Source organism: Apus apus, chromosome 14 (genome assembly GCF_020740795.1).
Source record: "Apus apus isolate bApuApu2 chromosome 14, bApuApu2.pri.cur, whole genome shotgun sequence".
In the NCBI taxonomy this organism is placed as follows: Eukaryota; Metazoa; Chordata; class Aves; order Apodiformes; family Apodidae; genus Apus; species Apus apus.
In genome coordinates this window covers 16,523,028-16,549,624 of record NC_067295.1, presented here as the reverse complement: position 1 = coordinate 16,549,624, position 26,597 = coordinate 16,523,028, and the positions used below count along the sequence as shown (strand labels likewise).

Sequence of the window (26,597 nt, the reverse complement as noted above, 5' to 3'; positions counted from 1 at the left end):
TGAGTATATAAACCCAATGGCTAAATCAAGTAAACAGCTGGTGATAGCGTGAGTGTTCCTGGTTTTTCCTTTGACAGCTCTTGGAGTTCTGATGGGAAGGTGAAAGAGTTTTCCCAGCTATTTAACCTCCAGGGCTGCAAAGACTTCCAGGTTTGCCTAACTCTGGATGCTTGAGCTCCCAGGGAAGTGGAGGTGGGTAGTGGCTTGGGAGGAGGCCCCCACTTGCCTGGTGGCTCCAATGAGTATGGAGAAGCCAGCTGGAGGCTTCTGACCCCCAGCTTGGTGAGGTGGAAGAGCTTTCTGGGGTCTGGCATTCCTGTTGTAGCCATGCAGGTGGATAACTGCAGAGCCAAGCCTGGTGACCACAATGGGCCCTTGGTCACTGGTGCACCTGGGGCTGCTCAGAGCCAGCCCCATGGCACAACCCAAGCCCAAGCACGTCCTGGTACTAACCTGTGGGGCAGTTCCTACAGTGCTCATGAAACCCCACGGGTCAGCAGAGCCTTGACCATCAGAGCTGGGGGTGAATGGTGAGAGAAGCCCCTTGTGCATGCAAAGAAGACACAGAATTAGGCAGTTGGTACTTATTAGACTCATGTTATTAAAAATAAAAGCAATAAAATAATAATAAACCCCCCAAACATACATATCATATATGTTACATTATGCTCCATAACATGGCTTTTCTTTTTACATATTCAACAGATGCCACCATGTTGCAGGGCTGAGATCCCCTGGGGATAGTAGTTACCTGCCACATGTCCCAGCAGCCAGGCCGAGGGCACCCCAAGAACCACAGCATGACCCATCCCTAAATCTTAATGGGGTGACTCCCAAGGGATCTCACCAGCATCCCGGATCTGCCCCATCCAGTCGTACATTTAAATTATAAAGCAAAGAGAAAAAGAAGTTAAAAAAGGCATGTGTGAGGATTTAAATATGTGCCTGGGAGCAGCTCCATGTCCACACCCCCTGGGCAGCACTGCTGCTCCCAAGGACCCTGCAGCAGGCATCTGGCAGGGCTTGGGGAGCCAGGTTCCCTAGCCAGGGCTGTCCCCACTGCACCTGGGGATGTCACTGGTTATATTTGTACCTGGCTCCAGTCCACAGGGGTTGCAGCAGTGCTCGGTGTCTCCAGCCCCCTCCTGCTAAGGACCCCTTTTCCTGGGCAACCTGCTGGCATGGCAAGTGGAGCATGGAGAGGCAGAGCCAGTGGAGCCCGTTCAGATCCATTGCTGCTCTGCCCCAGGCTGCTTGCCCCAAGCCTTGCCTGGAGCTGCAGCTGCTCTGGGGAAACCAAGTGGAGCCTCCACCACAGGGCTCAGCATCCCAGCACCAGCTCTGGGTGACCCAACCCTGGTGTCCCAGGGACAGCTGAACCTGCTGGGCTCCACTAGCTGTGCCAGGCAGAGGGATAAGAAGGAGATGGATGAATTCTTGCTGTGGATTCAGGAGTGTCACAAGTCAGGGAAACATCTCCTGGGCAGCAGTCTTAGTGAAGGCTGCTCCTTCAGCCAGGATCTTAGGACATTCCCCCAGACAAAAGAGGAGAGCTTCTGTCCTCAGCAGCAGCCTGGTGGTCCTTCCCCTGTGTCTCTGATCACCCCAGCAGGACATCCATGTGCCCTGGGACCAGCTGGGAGCCATCCCTCCTTGCCAGCAATCCCAGGTGGTAGAGCTGAAACAAGAGGAAAGAGCGGCTGGGAGGATAAATCCAGAACCAACCACCACCATCGAAGTCCTCAAAGAGTTTCAGGTTCCCCACTTCAAGGGCGAAGAAATCAGGTGCCAAAGGAAACCCTGAACCCTCCTACCCCAGCAGTGTGGAGCAGTTTCTGAGGAGCACGGACCCATCATGACACTCCTGAAGGCTGAATGTCTTCTGCAGCCTTGCCTCGATGAGCAGCCATGCCCATGGAGCAGTGGTGCCACCTGGCTCTTTTGTGGGCTGTGGCTGCTGGGCAGGAGGGCCAACAAGCCCCTGCAACCCAGGGGTGACACTGAGCAGCTCCTGGGGCAGTGGGAATGATCCTATTGGGAGTCCTGGCCATGCACAACCAGAGTTAGGTGCACGGGGTTGGAGCAAGGCAGGGGCATGGGCTGCAGCTCTGCTTTCTGGGCTCCTGGCTGCAGCAGACGTGGGAGGAGGATGAAGGTTGGGTGGCCCATATACTTCAAGGGCCACCTCATGGCAGAGGCCAATAGCCCGTGACAACCAGAGCAAGAGGAACCAGGGATGGGAGGATCCCCTCAGCTCAGCTGGGGAAGGGAAGCAGGGAGTCTGTGGAAATGTGGCAAAGGACCAGCTCATCCAAGCCCAAGTGGTCCCACATACCCTTTGGTCCTCAGCTTCTGGCCTCCCCTCAGCTCTGCTCATGCCCTATGTAGGTACTCCAGCATCCATGGACCTGAAAGGTCCCTGCAGGCCTGCTGCATCTCTGAATACCCACTTCCAGCATCTCTAGCACTTCACCAATGCAGCAAGCTCCCTGACTAGGGCACATCCCCCAGTGCCTGGATCTTCACTCCCCAAACTCCCCTGCCCTGAACCCCAACAGTGCTCCACCAGTCTCTTCAGCTGCAGGCTCCTCCACCACCCTGGAATGCTGGAGCCAAAAAGCACCAGAGCACCCATGGTCTGGGGAGTCCATGTAAGCTGCCCTGGGCTCAAAAAGACAAAGCATCATCCTAAAGCCCTGGAAGGCTGCAGTGCAGGCTACAGCACCTTGCTGAGCCATTCAGTAAGTGAGGTTTGTAGGGAAAGGAATATCTGTTGTCAGAACACCTGGTGTTTCCACTCATATTTATTATGCCAAGACCACTACAATCTCAACATGGGAAGATACTGATGTCTGTTTGAACTGGAGACTAATACATGATGAAGATAGAAAAGACTAGAGGTGGGCCAGTGAAAGCTCTTCTGTCTTCCTGCCACCTCTGCCTTGTGCAGCTCCGTGGACAATCTTGGCCACAGCAACACTTCCCAAGAGAGCATGCAGTCAGGCCAGCTCTGAAGGGTGCACACCAAGGTCACTTGGTGTCAGCTCAACAGAAACAGGTGGAATTATGGCAGTTGGCACCAGATAAGAATATGGGGACACAGACCTGGGCAGATGGATGACGATACACCATGGTTATGGTCAGCCCAGCCACTCCACCCTAGGTCCTGCTGGCAGAACATGGGACGAAACAATGGGTATCTCCAGGTCTTCCCCCTGGGTCACCTGAACTCCTGCACCAGGAGAGGTAATAGCCAGGTAGTTGTGAAGTCTGTCCCCCACCTGGTGAACACAGCTCTCCCTGGTAGTAGCCACCAATCCACTGCCAGGGCTTGATTCTCCCCATGACACTGCAGCATCACACGGGTCCTGTCCCAAGCAGCAGCACTGGTCTGTGTAAACCCAAGGTCACCAGAGAATCAGGCCTTGTAAAAGTTCATTTGTTCTTCCTGGTGGAGCTCCTGGGGCTGATCCCTCTCCAGCGTTAGATGGTTTCCACTCAGCCTGTCTGTACACACATGGGGATGAGGACAGAAGACTCTGACCCCCTGTTCCTGCTGGGCAAGGAGAAGGCCAGAGAGAAATTTGACAGCAGCACATTTTCAGAGAGCAAGGAAGAGGCAGGCCCTGGACACCAGAGAAGGGAGAGCCCTCAATTTAGATATCTACACTGGGCAGAAGAAGACTTTGTCAATGAGAAAAGAAAAGCCTAGGAACAGCATGGCCAGGGCAGGACAGGGATCCCCCTCAAGCTTCTTCAAGCAACAGGCACCCTCAGGCTCTGACTCCACTTTGCTCCTCATTAAAGGTTTGTCGTTCCTGACTTATTTTGAGGACACACTTCGAGAAAGACCCAGACGCACACCCACGCGTGCACACGCACACACCAAGGGAACCGTTGTCAAAATATACACTATAGACAGAAGAGTCCGTTCACGCTAGAGATATGTACAGAGTCCTGGGCACAGTCTGGCAGCTCAGCTGGGCTGGAGCTGAGCGTGGGGTGGGAGGGGGTGAGTGGAAACACCTCAGGGCTTCAGGCACTTCCCCTTCTTCTCCCGCCGCTGCAGTTTCCGAAGGCGGCGCGTCCAGGCGTCCCGCCACTGGATGACCAGGCTGTTCTTGTCGGCCATCAGTCCTGGCCGGTCGGTGGAGTTTTCACTGATCCCCATGACCAAATACTTCTTGCTGATTTGGATCTTGGGGCACTTGCAGGAAAGGTCTTTCAGGTGGATCCACAAGAAGTTGTCACCGCGCTTGACCCGCTCATCGCGGCACTTGTAGACAGAGAGGATGTTGATGGTGAACTTGGCCCAGTTGGCCACCGTCTCCATTTCCAGGATGTTCACTTGGACCACTGAGGGAAAAGAGGGGGAGGCATCATGACGGGAGATGCTTTACCTTGCTCCCTAAAGGAAGCTTTGGTGACAGAAGGACCCGTCCCCAGCAGCCCCAACAGTCTCATCCATTGTACCTTTGGGAGGGCTGATTTGGGGACCCCTCTCCGCAGTGGATGCTCCCCATCCCCTGGGACATCTGTGTCTCCCTCATGCATGGCCAGCCTGCAGCTAGCCCTTGGCTGCCTCTGCAGCAAAGCCCAGCATGGCCCAGAGAGGGAAGAAGTCCTTACCATAGTCCTTCTTGCAGTACTTCTTCATGTTAATCTTGTAGTTCCCCTTGGCTGGCTTGCAGTAGGAGTCACAGTCTGTGGAGGAAGAACAGAGGGTTGAGCACTGAGGGCCTTGAAGCACGTGAGGTCCCATCCCACCCTAAGGGAAGAGGGAACAGGTGGAGGGGACAGCAGCAAGAACCAGCCTGGAGATGGTGGTGAGTATTCCACATCCCACCATCCTCTAGAAGACTCCTGAGTCCACCTGGATTGCTGCTGGGGGTGGGTGTCTGGCAAGCCCAGCTGCCCCCCTGGCAGCTCACAGGGGCTAGGGGCTCCAATTCCAGCATGAACACTGACATCACATCAGCCAGAACGAGAAATCAAGTGGCTTTGGGCCCATTGAGCATTCTGTGTCACCTCCTGTGCTGCTGAAGCTCGTGTCCTGCAGGATAAATCAGCACAGGGGTGGTTGAGGCAGCTTGGGGACTCTCCTCTGGGATGTGGAAGGGGATGGATGGGAGAAACGTAGGTGAGGCTATGGTGGCTACCATGGAGAGCAGGCAGGGGTCATAGCTAAGGAGTGTCAACCAAAACAGCTTTGGCCCTGCAAACCTGGACAATGTGGGGAAGAGAGGACTCAGCACCAACCCTACAGGGAGAAAACCCAAAGGAAGGTCTGACCCCAGACCAAGGGATCATGATTCTCAGGAGTGACCCAGCCCTCAGGGGCCAGAGTGGTGAGAAGCCTCCTCATGGGGCAGCCCCTCCAGTGACCTGCACCTCCTCCTTGTCCCAAAAGTGGGCAAGGAGGCTCAGGCTGGAGGAAGCAGGTGGGTGAGGGAAGGGGCTCTGCTCTGCCAGGTTGCTCCTCATGCCTAAGCATGCCCTGCTCCCGGCTGGGGTGGCCACCAGGCTGTTCTCCACCCCTCCATCCCTTCTTGCTGCCCCGCAGCTCCAGGCAGGGCTCATCTCCTCAAGGAGGCTTTTTCCCGTGCATTTCTAAAGACCTCGGATTTGCATCTCAAGCAGAGGGAGGGCAGGGAATGCCTCTCTCCTTCTCCCAAAGCCTTTGATCCCAACAATTGCCCAGCCCCGTTTTCCTCCTTTCTTTCCCCCCGCCACCATCCACCTTTGAACATCTCAATCTGTCTCTTTCCCAACCGCGTGTTTTTTCTAAGCTCATCTTTCTTCTTTCCCCTCGCTCCGGTAGGTTCTCTCTGGCTTGGCCCCGTGTCCCGGGACAGAGCCAGCAGTCCCTCCAGTTCTCTTTGTTTGCAGGTTGCCACAGCGATGGCTGGGGATGGAGGCGAGGGACTGGGGGAAAACAGCACCCTGTGCCAAAGGGAGGAGGAGAAACGAGGACAGCAAGAAGCCCAGGAGCTCAGACCGGCGCTGGGCTCTGCTGCTCCCCAGTCTGCCCGGCTCCTCTTCATCTGGGATTTGTACCGCCTGTTCCAAATTTGTCGTCGATAGAAGCGGCTCAGCACGGAGCTGGTTCTTGGCAGAGGAAGGGGAGCCCTGGTGCTCAGCTCAGCCCCCCCATGCTGCCCACCCACTGGGCTGGCAGACCTGCCCTGGCCCTGCTGTGTCCCCCAGGACAGCCGTGGGGCTGCGGAGGGGAGCGGGGCTCCCCGTGTGGGGTGGCTGTGGGGTGCACCGAGCTCAGCTGTGGCGCTGAAGGTGCCCCCATCCCTGCTGCATCTCATGGGATGTGCTACAGCCCCATCCCAGACACATCCCATGGGATGTGCTACAGCCCCGTCCCAGATATCACTGCACCCCTGGGATGCCCCACAGCCCCTAGGAACTGCTGCCTGGGTGTGGGTCTGGCAGCAGCTCGGGGTGCACATGGGGGCTGCAGGCACACGGGAGGGGCGGCGGGAGAGGGGGAGCCCTGGGCCAGCAGCGGGGGTGCCGGGGGAGCCCCGGGCGGTGCGGGCGGGGTGGGGGGCATTCCCCGAGCCCCGGCTCCACAGGGACAGCGTGTGTGCCAGGCGGGTCTGCACATCTGGTTTACTTCTCCTTGCCTTGAAAAAAAGGCGGAATATTTTGTTTTAAGAGAGATGTAACTTAATTAGGTGTTATGGCTGCAAATCTTTTACTGCTGACTTTGAATTCCTTTAAAGCCCTGTTTTTGTGCTCCACGAGTTTTGTTAATTCTGCTAACGGGGAACAAGGATTTCTTTCTTTCTTTCTTTCTTTCTTTCTTTCTTTCTTTCTTTCTTTCTTTCTTTCTTTCTTTCTTTCTTTCTTTCTTTCTTTCTTTCTTTCTTTCTTTCTTTCTTTCTTTCTTTCTTTCTTTCTTTCTTTCTTTCTTTCTTTCTTTCTTTCTTTCTTTCTTTCTTTCTTTCTTTCTTTCTTTCTTTCTTTCTTTTTCCCCACTAAGTGGAAAATATTTTAAGATAATAATAATAAAAATTAAGGGAATTGGACCCAGGACATTTCACTGCCCAGCCAATCAGCCAGTGGGGCAGAGATGAAAGTCGGACCTCAAAGGCTCTGTAGGGTGGGAAAAGCAGGAGAAAGCTGGGAAGAACGATGCAGACGATGGGAACGTCCGTGAAAAGCCCGGACGTGCCCAGGGACAGGACCCCAGCAGGGAGGGGCCTGAGGGGGAGGCGAGCACCTGAGCACGGCAGCCCCAGACAATGTCCCCCTGTTCCCACAGCCCGGCACCTGCAGCGGGGAGGGAGGCGGGGAAACAGGGGGAGAAGGGGCTGGGAGGCTGCGTGGGGGGTGGGTTGGGGGGCACGGGGAGCTGACAGTCACCCCCAGCAAGGGGTCTGAGCGTGGAAGGGCATGAAGGTTCCCAGGGGAGAGGGGTGCAGGAAGCAGGGCAGGGTGGCGGCAGCAGGCAGGGTGCTGGCAGCAGGGCAGGGTGCTGGCAGCGGGCAGGGTACAGGCAGCAGGCAGGGTACAGGCAGCAGGCAGGGTACTGGCAGCGGGCAGGGTACAGGCAGCAGGCAGGGTGCTGGCAGCAGGCAGGGTACTGGCAGCGGGCAGGGTACAGGCAGCAGGCAGGGTGCTGGCAGCAGGGCAGGGTACAGGCAGCAGGCAGGGTGCTGGCAGCGGGCAGGGTACAGGCAGCAGGCAGGGTGCTGGCAGCAGGGCAGGGTACAGGCAGCAGGCAGGGTACAGGCAGCAGGCAGGGTGCTGGCAGCAGGCAGGGTGCTGGCAGCAGGCAGGGTGCTGGCAGCGGGCAGGGGCCATGGCCAGCCCTGCCTGCAGCATGAGCACACTGGAGGCAGTTAGGCAGGGCAGGGTCACCTGCCTCATCTCTGATCCCCCTCAAGGAGGGGGCTGTAGGACCCCAGCTGGGTCCCCACACAGACCCTGGGCAGGGATGAGCTACTTTGCAGGAAAAAGATTCAAACCAGAAGCCAGAAATCTTAAACAACAAACCCACAGGTAAACTGGGGGCAGTTGAAGGCAGAGCTGCTCCGCTCAGTGAAGGAAACACTCGGCTCTCCAGGCAGCGCCACTGAGTTTTTGGTGGCTGACAGTGTCAGATGTCACTCTGAGACTGCTCCTAGTGATACAGCCCTGCAGGGACTCACCTTGATTAACTGCTCTGTGTGTCACTCCCTGCCATAAAACCATCTAAATCCCCCTTTCCCCTCCAAGTTTTTTCCCTCTCCTGAAGCCTGGTGTTCCTATCTCCCTCCCCAGCAGCAGGCAGGGCAGGCAGGAGCAGCGTTGCCATCACTGACAGCTCAGCTCATGGTGCAGAAGGTGTGTTGCAGGAAGGACCCGCTCTCCTCTGCTGCCTCCACCAGGAGTGAAACCTCAGCCAGATCCATGCTGGGCTGATCAACTCCCATCCCCATAATACCTCCCACTTTCTGGAGCCTTGGCCAAGCAGGGCTGGAAGGGCTGTGACATGCCCCTGGGTGCAAGATTGTGCCAGCTCTGCCAAGCTCCTGGCCTCCACCCTGCACCTCCCCCTCCATCCCCATCCACGTGCTTCACTCCGTATGTTCAACCCCTCTTGTCCCCATCCCACACCTGCAGCAACTTAGCACACATGGAGTGTGCCCATGGCTACATTGGGAGACACCAGATTGAGGAGCACATCTCAGGGATGCCCCTGCTGGCATTTTCTACCCCCCCTGGAGAGGCAGTAGTGAGATGGAGAGCTGGGCAGAAGGATGCACAAAGGGCACTGGATCTCCATGGAGCATGTAGGCTCCCCTGGGATGGACATATCCCAAACAGGGCACAGGGAAGCTCTTCATTAAATATGGGCATGGGGATTTGGTGTCTCTGCTCTCTATGGGCTGAGGGAGTTGGATTTGTTCAGCCTGGAGAAGAGAAGGCTCTGGGGAGAACTTAGAGCACCTTCCAGCGCCTGAAGGGGCTCCAGGAAAGCTGGGGATGGACTTTTGACAAGAACTTGGAGTTACAGGACTAAGGGAATGGCTTTAAACTGGAAGAGGGGAGACTGAGGTTAAACATTAGGAAGAAATTCTTGACTGTGAGGGTGGTGAGACCCTGGCTGCCCCATCCCTGGCAGTGTTGAAGGGCAGGTTGGATGGGGCTTGGAGCAACCTGGTCTGGTGGGAGGTGTCCCTGCCCATGCAGGGGGTTGGGACTGGATGAGCTTTAAGGTCCCTTCCAATCCAAACAAGCCAGGGATTCTGTGATTCTGCTATCTCAGGACCATCTGCCAGGATGGTGCTGGAGGTCTATTCCCTGCCACTGGCATGCAGGAGATGACCAAGGTCTTGGGGACAGCAGGGAAAAGGGTGACCCAAGGAGGAAAGGGGCTGCTGCTTCCCTAGTTTCTCCTTCACTACCTGGCTTGGGATCACTACAGAGGGATAGACAGTGGGATGGCTAGGAACGTCCATGCTACAGTGCTGATGGGATTGAGGAAGGAGAGGGAGAGGACAGAGAGAAGTCTTGCATGTCCACACCTGTCCATGAAGAGCTGGCCCAGCATCAGCCCAGGCCATCTGAGCCGCTGCCAGGAGGACAGATGAGAGGGCAGAGTCCAGCTGATGGACAAGGGGCAGTTGAGGAGGGCATGCAAAGTGGAGACTTCACCCATCTGCCACAAGAGCTGCTGGGCCACATCCTGCAGCACCAGGGAGGGCAGCGCATGGTGGTGGTGGCACCTGGGATGGGCACTGGCACACCACTGTGGTGCTGTTGGCATGTGCCGTGTCAGGGGAGGAGCTGAGGGCTCCTGGCAGCTGTGGCTGAGCTGGAAGAGGAACCCCAACCTGTTGGTGTGGGCAGCACCCCAGCACCCAGCCCCAGCTGAACCTCTGCAAGAGCACCAACAAACCCTCAGGGTGCATGGGGACACCAGCTTTGCTGCTCCAGCCTGGGGAGGACAGGGTGGCTCTCGAGGAGCTCTAAGGACAGTGGCAGAAATGCCTCCATTGCCCATGCAAAGCCTGCAGGCACTGCTGGAGCTGTCCCCCTCCTGCCTGGTGACAGCAGCAGTGACATCCCTCTTCCCATAGTCCCATCATCACCCCATGGAGCCAGGAGGAGCAACACAGACCCAGACACTTCATTCCTCTGGACCTAGATGGGGTGAAACACATTGTGACTCTTGTCCCAGGGGAGCCCATGCCCTGACACAGGGGGTCCTGAGCCTGCCTGCAGCTTGCCTGACCCCCACCAGGGCCCTGTGGAGGCAAGAGGCACCAAGGAGAAACCACTTGCACTGGCACGGATAAAAGGAGATTAAAAAAAGCCAGCACCCAAACACCCATAGGTGCTGTACACCACAACCCCTGCCATTGCCTGCCATGGCCCCAGGGGGCTGCATCCCTGCTTTCCTCCTCGGAGTGGATGGAGAAAACCTTTCCCCAAGAAAGCCCCATCAAGCTTTGTTGGTCCCTTTCCAGAAATACACAGGATTTCAAGTCTCAGTCATTTGTTTCACCAACATTTTTCACTATTGATCTTTCTGCCAAAGGATTTGGTGAGAATGAGCCCTTCTCCCTGCTGGGATGGGGAAGGGGAGGTGGGATGGGATGTCTCTGGGCAGGGCAGGCATCAGGGGCTCAGCTTAGGATGTGGAGCACTTACCTGCAGGAGCCTCTGTGCTGGTGACTAGGGAGGTGGGGTTGATGGCAGGGATCTCTGGAAAAGAAAGAGAGAGATGTCTTAAAGAAAGGGGTCCCCAGCTTGGGAGGGGGATTTTGTGGGTCACCTCCAGCAGCTAGTTAAGAAAGACAAGGGGATGAGTCTGACCTTAATATCACAGGCTATTAATTAGATGTGGAGATGCCCAAACTGAGCTCAATAAATTGGGACAGGCTGAGATGCAGCAACTCCCAAAAGCTCCAGGTTGCTGCTGCAGAGGACAAGTGCTCCAGAGACAGATGCTCCCTGGATCATCTGCTCATCTGAACTCAGAACTGGATGCTTGGCTGATCTGAGCATCCTCCAGGCTGCAGAGGGAGAAGTGTGGGCAAAGAAAACACTCCTGGCAACAAAACCTGAGGGAAATCCTATCCTAAGCCCAAATCCAGGGAAGAACAGGGGGAGAGGAGCCCGCCCTGTCAACTCACCCCCACCGCCACAGCTCCAGAAGTGCCAGCAGATGCTTGGGTCAAATTCAGCCCCACCAGAACGTTAACCATGGTTTTAGGCTATGGGCAGGATCTGCCATGCCCCAGACCTGATGAGGCCAAGGAGGACACCTGGACATGTGACCCAGCAGAGCTGGTTCAGCCAGCTGGAAGCACGAACACAAGGGGTCTTTCAGAAGCTCCAGCACCAGGGACTGTGAAACATGGGTGCCCCCAGAAGATGACCCAACCATCCTAACTCAACAGCTTCCAAAAGAATGTCCATAAGGATGGACAACCTCTTGTCTCAGCCTCCCACCCACCACAAGCTGCCAGAATGTGGGTGAGGGACAAACAAGGACCCACTGGAGCCAGCCCAAGGTGAGCATCCCCTGGTGCCAGTGGGGGTCCCCAGGAGCAGAGCAGGGCAGCACGGGGGCACTCACTGATGCAGGGGGCCACGGGCGAGCGGCTCTGCTGGTAGCCCTTGGCACAGCGGTTGCAGGTGAGACCAGTCACCCCGTCCTTGCACGGGCACTGCCCCGTGGTCTGGTTGCAGGTCTTGCCAGCTGCTCCAACAGGGTGGCAGTCACAAGCTGAGTGGCAGAGAGAGAAAAGGTTACAAGGGAGGTGAAACACAGCACAAACCCCAAATTGGATCTAACGTGCCACCCAGAGAGGAGGGGAGGAGGTGGTCCCTTCCAGCATGCCCATGGGCCCAGCACAGCCAAGACACATGGGTTTGGATCATGGACCCACATGTACTGTGAGCAGGTTGAGGAGGAGGGTGAAGGGCTTGGTCAGGGCATGGCCTCCACTGACAGAGATGCTAAGGATGAGTCCCTGGACACCCTGCAGCCACCAGCTCACACTTCAGGTCTGGACACCAAAAGTGTTTTGTAGAATCATAGAATCCCAGACTGGTTTGGGTATGAAGTGACCTTAAAGATGATCCAGTCCCAACCTCCCTGCATGGGCAGGGACACCTCCCACCAGCCCAGGTTGCTCCAAGCCCCATCCAACCTGCCCTTCAACACTGCCAGGGATGGGGCAGCCACAGCTTCCCTGGGCAACCTGGGCCAGGGTCTCACCAAGCTCAGAGTCAAGAATTTCCTCCTAATGTCTAACCTAGCTCTCTCCTCTTTCAGTTTGAATCCATTACTCCATGTCCTATTGCTACATGGCCACACCAAAAGTCCCTCCCCAGCTTTCCTGGAGCCCCTTCAGGCACTGGAAGGTGCTCTCAGGTCTCCCTGGAGCCTTCTCTTCTCCAGGCTGAACACCCCAACTGTCCCAGCCTGTCTCCAGAGCAGAGCTGCTCCAGCCATCTGAGCATCCTCGTGGCCTCCTCTGGACTCACTTTGCAGGCAGCTGCCCAGGGGACAGCCTGGCATACCTGCAGGCAGGAGGAGGGATCCTGTGGGCAGCCCCATTCCTGCTGCCAGCCTTGTCCTGTGTGAGCAAAGGGAGCAGAGCTGACATGGGGTTGTGCACACCCTTGTTCATAGCCAGGGTATGATTGGGGCACTGTGGGCACAGCAAGTGGACAGACACACACTCGGGTCTGCTCTGCCTTCACTTCAGCCCCAGAGTGCTGCTCCTGTTGCAGCAGTAAAAGGCATTTTCTCTGTTTGCTCCCCCACCTCTGAGTTTGTCAATTCATGGAGCTGAACCAATACCCAGTTTGTACACAAACTTTGGCCTTCTCTTGGTTTTAGGATGGTCTGCAGTGGGTCTTCTCAATGCCTTCCAAGCTCATCAGCCTCAATGGCCATCCTGGCTCCTAGAGACACTGGCCAAAGGATGTCCCCATGCCTTTCTACCACAATATCCCTAGAAAAAGTCACACCTGTGGTGGCTAAAAGTTGGGTTCTTCACCTTCAGAACAGACCCAAAGTGGCTCTCCATCACACCACACTGAAAGAGGGACCCACCAAGGGATGTCTACACAGAGGGATGTGGGAAGGAGATGATCACTCAGGAGACAATCTTCCCATCTGCCTGCCTGAGGCTGGGCTGGGTACGAGCTGGAAGAGGTTATCTTGGCCTCCATCAGTGTATGAGTTGAACGTGATTACAAAACAAAACAAAAACATCTCCCCCATCCTCCTGCCTGTCCCCATAGCCCCCTGATGTTGTCATTTCCCTAATCTTCACCAGCTGGGACTGGGGAAGCACCACGGTGCTTCTCCTCAGGCCCCCTCCTGCACAGCCAGAAATCACAGTGAACAGCCTCTAATAGGGACCAGATGCTCCCTCGTTATCAGATCTTGGCTGGGCCTGGAAGCAGACATCTTCTGACAAGGATATTTTGGGGGTTCAGCTGTGATAACAAATGGTAGTGAGCAAGGGAGCCTTGGCATGATGCAGGGCCATCAGAAACACGGGCTCTTTCTTGGGCCCCAGTGGTGTATTCCTGCTGTAAAGTTGGACCTAAATCCCAGCACCATCAGAATCCAGTTCCTCCAAGTGGACCTCACTCTCTTCACGTGGTGGAAGAAGGCTTCCAAAGACTCTTGATGTTTTACCTGGATCAGTAATTTTTTTGCTCACCCTACATCTGCAACAGAAATGAGCAGATGAGGTCTCTGACAGACCCTGGCCCTGCCGGGGTGGGATTTCCTGCAGTCCCATAAAAATCCATTCCTCCTCCCCGCTCCAATAGAATAGCATCCCCAGCAGCTCCCAGTGCTTATCCTGACTGGTCCCACATCTCAGCATGGCTGCATCCCACCATTCCAGCTGCAGCATCTCCATCCCTCCTTATCCTGAGGTGGCCCATGGAGGGGGTTGGCCCGGGGGCCACATCCCAGACCAGGGAATGCCAGGGCAAGGCCCAGCTCCCTGCCTGCTGCCCACACACAGAGCTCTGCTGCTCCCAGCCCTGCTGCCTGCCAGGATCTGGCCCACAGTGCTTGAATGGGGGATTAAGTCACTAGCTTGGAGCTTAACTCATCGAGCCGTGCTTGCCAGAAAGCATGTCTTGCACCTCATATTGAGGGTATTTTTGTGTCTTAAGGCTTAGCTGCTACTGCTTCACCAGTTTTCATTGGAGAAAACTCAGGGTTTACAGCTTTGTTTAAATCACTGGGATTAATGCACAGCCATTCTTTATTTGACTTTTCAATTACCACCATTGAATTAATCCTGTAGGTTGTTCTGCCTTTTCCATTCTCCCAGCTTTTCCATCTCCTGGAGTCCAGTGGTGGCAGTGGCTGCTGGTGGGCTGGCAATGGAGGACCCAGGTCCCCTTCCCTGCTTGCCAGCTGGTGGCCCTGGGCTCTGCTCTGCTGTGGGCAGGAGACGCAGGCTTGTGCAATTTGCAGTCAACATTTCGGGGCGTGTTTCAAAGATGCTGCATCCCAGCACAGATGAGCCATGGTTGGATCGTTACTTAGTACCACGTGTTGGAGTTTGTTTAAGTAAAATGTAATAGCTCCTGGCCTCTGGGCTAGTGTTTTGCCTCCTGGATATGAGCTGAGCTTCACTCCCAGTACCTGCAGCATCTGCCTTTGCTGGGATGCTCAGGTAATGCCCTGGACCAGTGCTGCTGTAGGTGCCAAGGCTTTGTTCAGCGCCACACATCAGCACATCTTGCTCCACCCTTGCCTGTAACACCTGCTGCCACCAGCCTTGCTCCTCCTTTTCTTTCTTTTTTCTTTCAGGAGACATACCCCAGCTGTAGGTGTAGGACACATCTTTGGAAAAAACAAGCCCAAACCGTCCTGTCACATCCCCCTGTGTTTACTTCTCTCTCTGGCAACACCAGCTCCTGTTCATGGCACCAGGCAGGGAGGCTCCCAGGTGCTGGTCCTGCTCCAAGGAGCTCCCAATCCCAACAGATCCACCACTGTGTAAGTACAAGAAAGGGGTGGAAACACTCTCTGCTTTCCTGGAGGAGGGGCAGCCAAGGGAGAAGGAGCATCATTTATTATTATTAACTCAGTTCCCTGAGGCAGAGCCAGGAACTGGCTCCCAAGACCCAAGGAACAGCCATTACTAGCAGATCCTCGCCAGCACATGCTCCGGAGCTGGGGGCAGCCCCAGTGCACATGTTCCTCTGGCTGGGCTGAACCTTTGCAGTGTTTCCAAAACACAGGCAGACCCTGCCAACCCTCCAGAAGCAGCACCCCCGGGCCAGGCTGGCAGAGCCCTGCCCACAGCTTGGCATGGGGTGGGGGGCAGGCCAGGGCAAGGGGTGTCTGGGAGTGGGGGCCACAGGCACCTGCACTCTGCTCCTCTGCAGCCTGGGTATTGCTCACTGGTCTTTCTGCTGCATCAGCCCTCATAGAACTGTAGAATCCTTTGGGTTGGAAAAGACCTTTCAGATAATCCAGTCCAACCATTAACCCAGCGCTGCCAAGGCCACCACGGACCCACGTCCCTCAGCACCACATCTACACAGCCTTGATGGGGACTCCACCCCTGCCCTGGGCAGCCAGGGCCGGGGCCTGACAACTCTTTCAGGGAAGAAGTTTTTTCTAATATCCAATCTAAACCTCTCCTGTGCAACTTGAGGCCATTTCCTCTCATCATATCACTTGTTCCTGGGGAGCAGAGCCCGACCCCCCTGGCTCCAACCTCCTCTCAGGCAGCTGCAGAGCCAGCAGGTCTCCCCTCAGCCTCCTTGTCTGCAGTCTGAACACCCCCAGCTCCCTCAGCACCTCCCGTTCAGACTTGTGCTCCAAACCCTTCCCTGGCTCTGTTGCCCTTCTCTGGACACACTCCAGCCCCTCAAATGTCCTTGTCATGAGGGACCCAGAACTGACTCCAGGATTCAAGGTGCAGCCTCACCAGTGCCCAGCACAGGCTGACAGCACCTCACTCCTGAGCCCCCAGGGATGCTCTGCCCACCCTGTTCCCTCCAGAAGAGCCAGTCTGAGTTTCCATTCCCTTAATGCTCCTCAATTCCTGCCCTGTGAGGATGGCAGAGCAGCACTTGCCCGGCCAGACCTCAGGCTGCTGCCAGCACTTGGCAGGTGCAGGCAGGAGCAGCCACGGCCCCTCCACTTCCTCCAGTCTCAGCCCTGAAAACAGAGGGGCTGAGCCACAGCCAGAGTAGGACATGCTGTGCAGATAATTTTGGTGGCAAAAATAGAAAGAGCTGGTGAGCCCAAGGAGAGCAGAAACCCCTCGTCTGAGGAGGGTTGGGGAGGTTGTGGGCTGCCTGCAGAGGATCTGAAGGAGGCGGAGGTGGCATGGCCACCCCAGGGCCTCACGAGCCCCAGAGCCAGTTGGGGTGAGCTGGGGCTGCCTGTGAGCCCCCAGTGCTGGAGGAAAATCTCCATGGAAAAAAGAATTTTGTTGCAGCTGCCCAAGTCCAGCTGTGCTGCAGCAGGAGCCAGGGGCTGGTGCCATCCCTCCCTGGCCTCAGTCTGACCCTGCACCCTCCCAGGAATGGGACACAACCCAGGATACTGTGCTATAGCTCTTCAGGATGCTTGTCTCGTACTGCCTCTTCTTCCTCCCAGTGCCTCCCAGTGTCACCCCAAGGATGCTGGCACCTGGTACAGCTTTGGGATCTGGCTGTCACCTGGCACAAACCCAGTCAGTGGGAAGCCCTTGCTGCTGCCAGGGGGCTGCCATGCCCTGGAGCCATGGCTGTGACACAGCTTGGCCAAGGCCATGGGGCTGGGGAGCAGCACGTGGTGACCCGAGAACACAGGCTGCCAAGGTGGGACCTGTCAAGTGAGCTGCTCAGGTTATTCAAAGTGATTAGCTGGCTGGTTGCTAACGAGCTGGCTGTGTGCAGGGCTCTCCCTGCCAGTGATCCCAGTGCTGCAGCAGGCAAACGTGGGAAGTTCCTCCCTTTGCTCCATCCTCTCAACCACTCCCCTGGCAACAGGGAAAGGAAGAGGCAGGACTAGCTCCCACAGCACATCCCAATGGAGAGATTTTATCTGTTGCATCCCGGTCACAAATGAGCCATACCCACAAACACCACCAACACACTCAAGAGGGAAACCCTAAAGCCTGAACCCTTCAATTCAGGGCTGTGGCCACAATGTTAATGGTCCAAAAGCAGCTTCAGTGGTTCCTGTAGGCCCTACATAAATACGGCAGCATCATGTCCTCACAGCAGCAAAGGTGCCCACTGCCCAGCTGGTACAACGTACTGGAGATGGGTGCTGCACTCCCTTAGGGGAAATACTAAGCTGGAAAAAAAAGGGATGAATTCCTGGCCTCAGAGCAGCCATAGCTGACCTCCTGCCCCCTCCAGTGTTTCAGCCTGAACCCTGCCAGTCCTTGGGGATAGGCAAGTTTTTTCTTCTCTCAACTTCTTTGGTGAAACTATTGTTTTGAGTCTTCACAGAGGAAAAAGGCTCCACAGAGGGGGCTGAGCAGGGAGAGAGGAGAAACTAGACAGCTTGGCCAGGAGCTGGAGGAGATGTGCAGGTCTTATGACACTTGACAGAGGTTAGGGACCTTGAGAGGTCAAGTTGCTGCTTGATGACATGAAGCCAGCTCAGGAACAAGCCACTCTGCCAACAGGCACTAGGAGCCATGGTGCTCAGCACCTTCCCAAAAACAGGTCCTAAGGGTGAGCCCTAAGGTGAAACGTGCAGTGGAATCCTGCAGCACAGCCCAGCAGGGTGATGAAAACCTCTGTCTTCACCCTGACCGTGCAAGGCAGGGAAGCCACCATGGGTCATCTCATGAAGCATCTTGAACGCTTTCAAGTAGCCCAGACAACTAGTGTCAAACAAGTTCCCAACATATTTAGTCATGAACCTTTTCCAGCACGTGCCCAGCATCTGTCCAAACGCTGACCACAGAGACAATAACTGCAGCTGCTCCAGGACCCTGCCAGGAAGGATGGATGTGGCTCCTGGGAGTCTGCCCACTCCTTGCCTGCCCTCCCTGCCTGCCTGTTCCCTGCCCATCCTCCCCATTCTTTGAGGAGATACTGGCTTGAAGCAAAATCCCTGCCTGGTGCCCTTAGGGTAGCAGAGGTGACCAGGGTGACAGAGGCTGTGGGTGACCTGCAGCTGCAGGAGGGAGCAGCTGGGCACTGAGCAGAGCAACGAGATGTCCCAGGGTTGGGAGGGAAGAGCGAGGACATCAAGAGAGGTTGTAACACTGCGCTGCCCCCGTGGAGACATCCCCAGCTTACCTTTGCAGGCCTTACGGTCGGTGATGGCCTTGCTGAGGTCCCTGTAGAAGCCCTCCTTGCAGTAGTGGCAGTGCCGCCCCGCCGTGTTGTGCCGGCAGTTGAGGCAGACGCCGCCGCTCTTGCGCCCCGACAGCTTGTACAGCTCCATGTTGAAGCGGCAGCGCCGGGCGTGCAGGTTGCAGTTGCAGGCTGCAAGGGGAGGGGAAGAGGGTGAGGGCTGGACGGGGGGCGAGACCCGGCACCCCCCTGGGTGGGCTGGAGCTGCCCCAGTGCCCTCTGGGGCTGCTGGGGGCCAGGGCTGCCCCGCCGGGGAGGGGGCCGGGCAGGGCACAGCTGGCCCCAGTGCGTCATCCAGATGTGCAGCATCCGCTGCCCTGCGGGGCCGGGGTCAGGGCGGAGGAGACAGTGCATGTGCAGGGACGGGGCACAGCTGGGCTGAAGGCAGACAAGGTGGGATGAAGGGGGGCTGCCGGGGGTCTGGCAGTGCCAGCTGGGCGCCTGCAGCCCCCTCATACCACCTGCCCCTTCCCCAGCAGGATTTTTGGCAGGACTGCCCACCCTGTGCCAGGGTGTGGTGGCATCGCTCCTGCTGCCTCACAAGGTGCCACCCTCAGTGTCAGCACTGGGGCCCCAGGGCCCTTGTATTTAAGGCTCTACCCCCTGTGTGTGTGCACACAGAGTGGCCCACATAGCAACCCTGGCCTGCACACGTGTGCACACCAATGTGCGCAAGCACACACGCAAGCTCATGTGCACACAGACATGTTCAGGTGAACATTCTTGCACAATGTGCACCTAAATATCCACATACCATACATGTGCACACAGGAACACACAATGTCATATGCAGAAACATGTGCACATGCAAGCACACAAATGCACCTGAATATCCACACGTGCACACGCATACACACACGTGTGCACAGAAATATCCACATACCACTTCACATGCACACGAGTGTGCGCACGTGCGTGCTCACACGTGCACAAGAACATGCATGCAAGCATGCACGTGTGGGTACACACATGCTGGTTTGTCATTAGCCACAGGAACTGCCCACCCCCCCCCCGCCTGATTCCACGTGGGCGAGAGAAAAAGGCAAAGCCCTGCCCGCTCCTGCGGAACACTCTCGCAAAAAGATAATGGGAACAAGATTTCCTTGGGCAAAACATGGCGCCCACCTCCCCCAGCCCCTGGCCCCCTCCCCATGCCGGTAAATTGAGGTAGGGTGAGAGTTTTTCCAGGCGTACTGTGAAATTCATTAACGTGTCAGCCCAGATTTAACTGCTTGGGCCTGGCTTGGCGGTCGTGTGAAGTTGCCGGTGGGAGCTTCGGCCCCCGCAGATCAAACGCTCCGGCCTCGGCGACACCGGGGGAAGAAAAGCTGGAGCAAACTCCAGCCTTAAAGAAAAAGTCTGAGGAGGCTTAAATGAGTTGAGTGAAAGGCTGGTGGTGGCCGCGGTGCTGCCGGCACCATGCACTCAAACCTCAGCCCCCCCTGGAGCCCCCCCGTGCTAGGAGATTAGTGTAAAAATCACATGTCAGGCATCAAAATACCCCCCTGGCTGGCAGTGGGTGCCCTGAGGGCTTGGGCCTTCTCAGTCCAGACTTTTTCCCCCTTGCCAGTGAAAAACAGGGACTTTTGAGGCAAATTCTGACACAGGGCTAGGAGCTAGAATGTAGCACCTGGAGAGAAAGCTGCTAGTACTGCCCGTTGTTCCAGGAAGCCTGGGATGCTGCTGGACTGGGAATGCCACTGTGCTGGGAATTCCACTGTGCCAGGGTTGCCAACGCTCAGCCAGGCTTCACCTGGGCCAGGAGAGATGTGCTAAAGGCTGCTCTTGCACTCACCAGTTAATGCGACAGGGACATGCTGGGGTGGTTCATGCCACTGAACTGAGATAACCTCACGTAACTGTGGCAAAGGAGCAGTTTTTGGGGGTAGAGTGGGCTTGTAATTCTCTTGCATCTCTGAAAGGCCATCTGGGTTGCCCCAAAAAGTGGCTTTGCTGTCCCTCTGGGAATGGTAGGAGCTCCCTGGGAGTCCTCAGCATCTGCTGGGGAAGGAGAGGGGACAACAGCCCAGTGGGGAGGCCACAGGCAGTGGAGGAGAAAGGTCAGGTAAATGATTCGCTGCCCTCGGCGCAGGTCGCTCTCTGCCTCCAGTTTAATTGGTGAGGGAGTAACTGGCTGGGGCCTTTTCCCAGCATCACCAACCCTGCTGTGGGCTGGGGGTCTTCCTGCTGGCACATCCCCATCAGCCCCAGGACCACCTTTCCCTGGGAACATGCTGCAGATCCTCCCAGGAGGTGTCTTTTGGGGATAAACCTCCTCCTGCTGCCCAGCATTGTCCCCCTTGCCTGCAGGCAGCGACGCTGCCCGCTCTGCCTCCCAGCTCCCAGTAAACTGCCCCCAGCTTTGCAGGAGCCAAGCTGGGATTTGGGTGTGATCCCGGCCAGCTGACTTGGGGACCTGGCCGTGCTAGAATGGGTGGCTGTGCCCTGCTTGAGAACAGGGTCACAGCAGCACGCGTGACCGTCCCCTCACCCCCTGTGCGCAGCCATCCGGCGCTAATCGGGGCAGACGGGTCCCCCTCTCACCCAGCTAAATACTTGCACTGTTCCTCAGCGCCAACACGGTTGTAAGCTCTGTCTGTCTCCCGTTAATCACTAATTAAAGGCTTGAATGTTCCCTGCTGTTTGGGGTATTAATAAGAATTTAATTGCACAGTTTGGGGCTAATTACATGGTAGCTTGCTTCCGCCCTTGTACAGTATGCCCAATTAAACAATCATATGATCAATTAAACAATCACAAGATCTAATAATTTGTAATAATAGACTAATTAAACGGCGACACCTTGCAGTGGAGCAACCTTCTGCTTGCCTTTTGATGGTGTTTGAACCCTTGCCCAGGCCTTGGCCACCCCACAACCCCTTCTCCACCGGGCTGCTCTGCTGTGGATGCAGGAGACTGGGGCAATAGCAACAGGGGGTTTGGGGCAGGGACCCCAGCACTGTTCACTAGGGCATTCACCCCTGGCAGGATGGCAGGAGCAGTGCTTGCCGCCCCTACAAGTTCCCTGGGAATAATTAGCCAAGGCAGCCTGCTCAGCGAAACCCTAGACCGGCCGTTGCTGCCAACCCACAGCGGATTTGAACTACACCCCTGCTTTGGCTGGAGGAGAGCCCAGATGGGCTGGCGGGGCAGGATGGGGCTGCTTCTCCACCCCAGGGCTGGGAACCAGCCCAGCAAAGCCTGTTCCCTCCCATCAGCACTGCCCCTCCATTGTGGGGAAGGCATTCAGAGAGAGGGGACAGGGCCCGCACTGGAGGACAAGCAGAAGCACAGAGTCCTCTCCCAGGGGCTGTGAACTGAGAACAGGAGGACAAGGGACAAAGCTGAGCCCCTCCAGCCCTATCCTAGAAGCAGCAGGACTCAGAATGGTCAGACATGTTAATCTCCTGCACTGCAGTGGTTGCCTCCCCGTTACATCCCAGACCCAGCAGGATGCTGTACCCCACGGGAGGCAGGTGCCGAGGCAGGTGCCAAGGCAGGGGTGGCAGGGGGCTGCTGCTGCCTGCTTGCCCCCCACCGAAAGCCACCACCCACCTCCTCACTCTGTCTGGGGAAGGACCATGGTGCGTGCTGCTGGGCACCCACTGGCTTCCAGTCGATCTGCTGGGGAGAGGGCAAGGAGCAGCCTCGGGGGGGCAGGGATGCAGCAGGGGAAGGCACTACAGACATGACTGCCAACAGGCCATGGGCAGCACGGATCCTACTCCATGGGGAAAAACAGCCCAGGCCCCTGACTGGGGAGTTGCTGGGGGCATTTCTGCATAGGAAGCACTGAGGGAAAAAAAAAAAAAACACGTCCGGGAAGCGGCAGAAGACATGGGGGAAGTACACGGGATCCTCTAAATCCAATCACCGCTCCAGGGATCGGTGTTTTCAGGCACTGGCATCTCGAATCAATTGCCACAGCCCCCCCAGCCCCAAGCGGAGGGAGCAGCAGGCAGCGAGGTCTTCCCAGGAGAGCGCAGCCCCTTCCCTGCCGAGCCCCTGGGATCAAAGCAAGCCCTGGGCATTATCCCGGTGCTCCGGGAGCGCTCCCGCCGTGGCGGCCACAAAGGGAACAAGAGCTCCCGCATCACCAGCGAGTGCAACAATTACTTCCAGTGGCTGCCTCGTGCTAATCCGCTTGCCCCGCTTCCCCAAGCCGGGGGTTTTGGGGACATGGGGGTGACGGGGCTGCCCCCAGCAGGTCCGCGTGTGCAGACAGGGAGCGGCAGCGGCGCTGGGAAGGAGGAGCTGTCAGTCTGCAAGAATAAAGCTGATGCGTCACATCAGGGAGCTCGATTTCAGCGATCCTGCTCCCGCTGGCTGCTCTGCCGGGATTATCCTTCCCTGAGCCTGACCCGGGCTAAAAGCTGGAGGGACACATGGATGGGGACATGTGTGTCTCTCTTCTAACCTTCTCTTTCCCCTGTTTCAGGCAGAGCACCCCAAAGGATCCCAGTATTGGGAGGGCAAGCTCCCCACAGGACATGCAGTGTTTTTGGGTATTAGGAGAGTCTCCTGTACCTATGGAGATGGCTCCACCTCTAACCACCAGGCATGGGGCCACATACCCTGTGGCACTGAGCTGGCACTGGGCCCTCTTGCCAAGGCAGCAGTGTGGCAAATCCCCTGTCACTGTCCCCAAATCTGCCTGCTTGCCAAGCCATTCTGACCCTTGAAACATGGTGGTGTGCCTGTGGACACCACGGCCACCCCACGGCAGCTGTCACCCTGTGACACAGCACGGCACCCCTGTGCTGTCCCCACACTTGCCAGAGGCAGAAATTCTTGTGAAATAAGAAAAATACATCCTCGCCTCCAGCTGCATGGATGGATGTCCCAGCACCATGACATGGTGCTGTCAGTTTGTCCCCATGCCAGAGCAGGTAGGGACTCCAGTGGGGGAGAAGCCCCCATGCAGGGCTCTGGGGAGCACAGACCCAAGAGGTGATATCCCAGCACCACCTGAAGCTGTACCAGTCCCATGGCTCCATCTGGATCCACTTTCAGGGTGCTGCAGCTCCCCAACCCTGCCCCTCAACCAGCCCCGGGTCACCAAGCTCCTGCATCCACCTACCCTCCTCCTCCTCACCCCTCCCCAGCCACGCGTGACCATCCACCACCACCAGCCATTGTCTCCCATGACCAGCCACAGGACAGAGGCCGAAACCCCGTAGCCCCCAGGCTGAGCAAAGGGAACTTCCCGGGCGGCCTCTCCTTTTAATTGGTGCTAATTGCTGCATCTGTTCTTGCTGGCTGGGGCGATGTCATTGTTGAAAGGCACAGAGGGGAAGGCTCGGGGAGCTAATCCAGCTTTCAGCCACTAAGCCCTTCGGAGGCGGGTGATGGAGAAGCCCTTTCAGGTCCCTTCAGAGAGGGCACAAAGCCCAAGAGGGGAAAGGGAGAAAGAAGGGGAGCAAATCAACAGGAAAAAAAACGACTTTCACACGCAGCTCTGGAAGGGTCTTTGTGCTTGGGGCTGGACGGGGAGGGAACTTGAAGGGACCATGCTGCACCCCCACCTCCTCTTGTCTCCCTGGTTTATCTTTTCAGCCCCATGTGCCAGAAGGGTAATGCAGGGGGGCAGGGATGCACGGCCTGAGAAGTGGGACCCTCGTCCCTGTGATGGACAAGATGGACAGACAGACAGGAGATCTGCAGATACTCCTCCAAAATGAGCCTGCTCAGGTTTAACCCCTTTTGTGCTGGCAGAGCCCCCCTTGCTGCCATCACACTGCTTTACGGAGGGACGCAGTGGCAATGCAGATATGGGGTGGGGTGTCTCAGGGGAGGCACCCATTGGGCTGGGGTCCTCCTTTTGTCCCAGGGGGTTTCCAGGGGCTGCCCCCACCAACTGGTGACTGACCTGCCAGGGGCAGGGTGCAGAGTTGAGGGGGCTTTTTTCTGAGGTTTGCTCCAGAACTCATTTCAGGCAAGGGGGAAAATGCAAGGGCTGACACATTCCCACAGGGCATGAAGTGGGTTAAAGTGCTGGCTCCAGCATTGGCTTTGAACCTGCTGCCTTTTTAGCTGTTCTTAGAAGAAATCTGCTGTAACACATATATATATTTAAGGTGACAGCTGGGATCTGAACAAGACATTGATCACAAATACTAACAAGTCTCTCTGACCTCTTACACATCCACTGAGCATTTCAGGGGCTGGTTAATGGTTCAGCCTTCCACTGTCTCCATCCTCATGTCACCCCCTGGGACCTGGGCTCTGGTCCAGGAGGAGCGAGAGGCTGGTTCTCCCTCTCCCAGACCTTCACAGGGCTCTGACATTCCCCAACCCCATCCCAAACCGGGACAAACGGCAAAAAACTCCACCAAAACCCCAGAAAGGTTCATGAGTGGGACAGCCAAATGATACCAGTTGAATGTTTTGGAAAGGTTTCATTTCGACAACAGGGTTTTTGACTCATGGAAACCTTTGCAAGGACAGACACGCTAAAACTGCCACACAAAGCACCATGCCAGCCCAAACGTGGATGACAACATGTTGAATCAGGGTATCTTAAGCATCTCCTAATCTCTGCCAGGTTTGCTGCCTGCTCCATGCCCCAAAGCACATCTGGCAGGGGACCCCTCCCAGCCTGGGGCCAGCTGGTTTGCTGCCCAGGGGGAACACCCTCAGCCAGGCATTCCACGTCCCACACTGAGGTTTGTAGAGCAGCTGGAACACACCGGTGAATTTTTTGAGGGTTTTGGTGCTTTGGCTCATGGCTGAACCACCACAACTCGGGGGGAGGGCACCCCTAGCAGAGACAGAGCAGACGTTGGAGCTGTGAGGGGGATGCTCCCGGCATCTCCAGGCAAGCACACTCAATCACTTCAGCTCAGCACCCATCACTTCCTCCCCCAGTGACCCATTTTGGGGTTTCAGCCCCAGAAAAATACAAAAACAAATCCCCAAAAACCTAGCAAATCACTTACCCAGACACTCGTTGGCCTCGCGGGCAGTGGCCCGCTGCCAGGGCCGGTCATAGTGGAAGGGCTTGCAGCGGTCACACTCAGGACCCTCCGTGTTGTGCTTGCAGTCACACACCAGCTTCTGCTCTTTGTCCTTGACGCAGCGCGCTGCGTGCCCATTGCATTTGCAGCGCCCGCCAACCTGCAGCTCCCCCACCGAGTAGTAATAGGGGGTGGAGCTGGTGGCCCCTTCCTCCTCGCCAGCGTCTCGGCCGCCCAGGTCACGGAAGAGATGTGGGCGGCTGAAGACCACGCGGATGTCAGTGGCTGTCACCCAGTCCTGCAGCACAGGGCTGCTGTCAAAGTCCTGGGCAGAGGGTCGCCCGTCAAGGGTGCTGAAGGCGATGAGCCCACCAGTGAGGGGGTAGAGGTCGGTGAGCCCATCGGTGCAGAGGGCCTCCTGCTCATTCTGCTTGGTGACGGTGGCTTTGCTGGGCTTGCCGTAGATCTTACGGCACTGGGAGGAGTAATACTGGTAGGGCACCCATGTCTTGCCGTAGTCCATGGACTTGAGGATGGCAGTGGACTCGGGCCGGGGTGAGCAGAACTGGAGGCTGACATAGACCACCTCAAACTTCTTGCCGAGGGAGAGGGTGAGCGTGACGTTCTGGGGGGAGTGGTGCAGGGTCTCTGAGCGCCAACACGTCATGTTGGAAGCGGTGTTGAGGTCGGTCAGGTAGGCAGGTGGGTGGGCTCGCCGGGGGTCCGAGGCATCACAGTGACGCGTTGGGGGCTTCCCGCATGTGCTGGAAGCTTGGACCTCCTTCCCAAAGGCAGCGTTGACAAATTCAGGGATGCAGCGGCGGGGAGTGCCGCTCTCATCGTAGCAAGGGTCTGGAGGGGTCTGCTGGGCTACAAAGGGGTTCACTGTCTGGGAGAGACCCAGCATGGTGGTGGTGAGGAGCAGGCGTAGAAGCTGCGAGACCTCCATCCTCCCTGGGGCAAAAGAAAAGAGAGCAAATGGCACTGGGAGAGGCTGCGGCACTGCTGGGGCGGGAGGGCTGGTAAGGGATGGGGAACATCCCCCTCGACCTCTGCCCACCCTCTCACCCCACATCTACTGCTGCTGCCTCCTGGGATTGGGACAGGGAGACAATGACTTGGCTCTTCCTCATCCACACCAGTCCCTTGCTGCTGTCCAGGTCCTACTCTACAGCCTTTTTCAATAGGCAGGAGCCTGTCAGGATGAAGCCTCCAGGCTCAGCTGGGGCTCCTGACTCCAGCACCACCTCCTCTGCAAGGCCTCAGCCTCAGCAGCATCCTGCTGGCCACAGTGGCCTCTCTGATCTGAGAGCTTGATGGCCTCCAGAT

The 26,597-nt window shown here is 56.8% G+C and overlaps 1 protein-coding gene across 1 annotated transcript; it reads right to left on the bottom strand.

Annotated features, from left to right (window-relative positions):
- Nucleotides 1-671: 671 nt before the first annotated feature.
- NTN3 (netrin 3) lies at nt 672-26,220 on the bottom strand. Its single transcript, XM_051632616.1, has 6 exons — nt 25,251-26,220; nt 18,256-18,444; nt 11,588-11,737; nt 10,657-10,710; nt 4,630-4,704; nt 672-4,356 (listed from the first exon to the last, which is right to left on the bottom strand). Exons 1-6 carry the CDS (start codon nt 26,215-26,217, stop codon nt 4,028-4,030), a joined length of 1,764 nt encoding a protein of 587 aa, XP_051488576.1. The 5' UTR covers nt 26,218-26,220; the 3' UTR covers nt 672-4,027.
- Between the last annotated feature and the right edge of the window lie 377 nt (nt 26,221-26,597).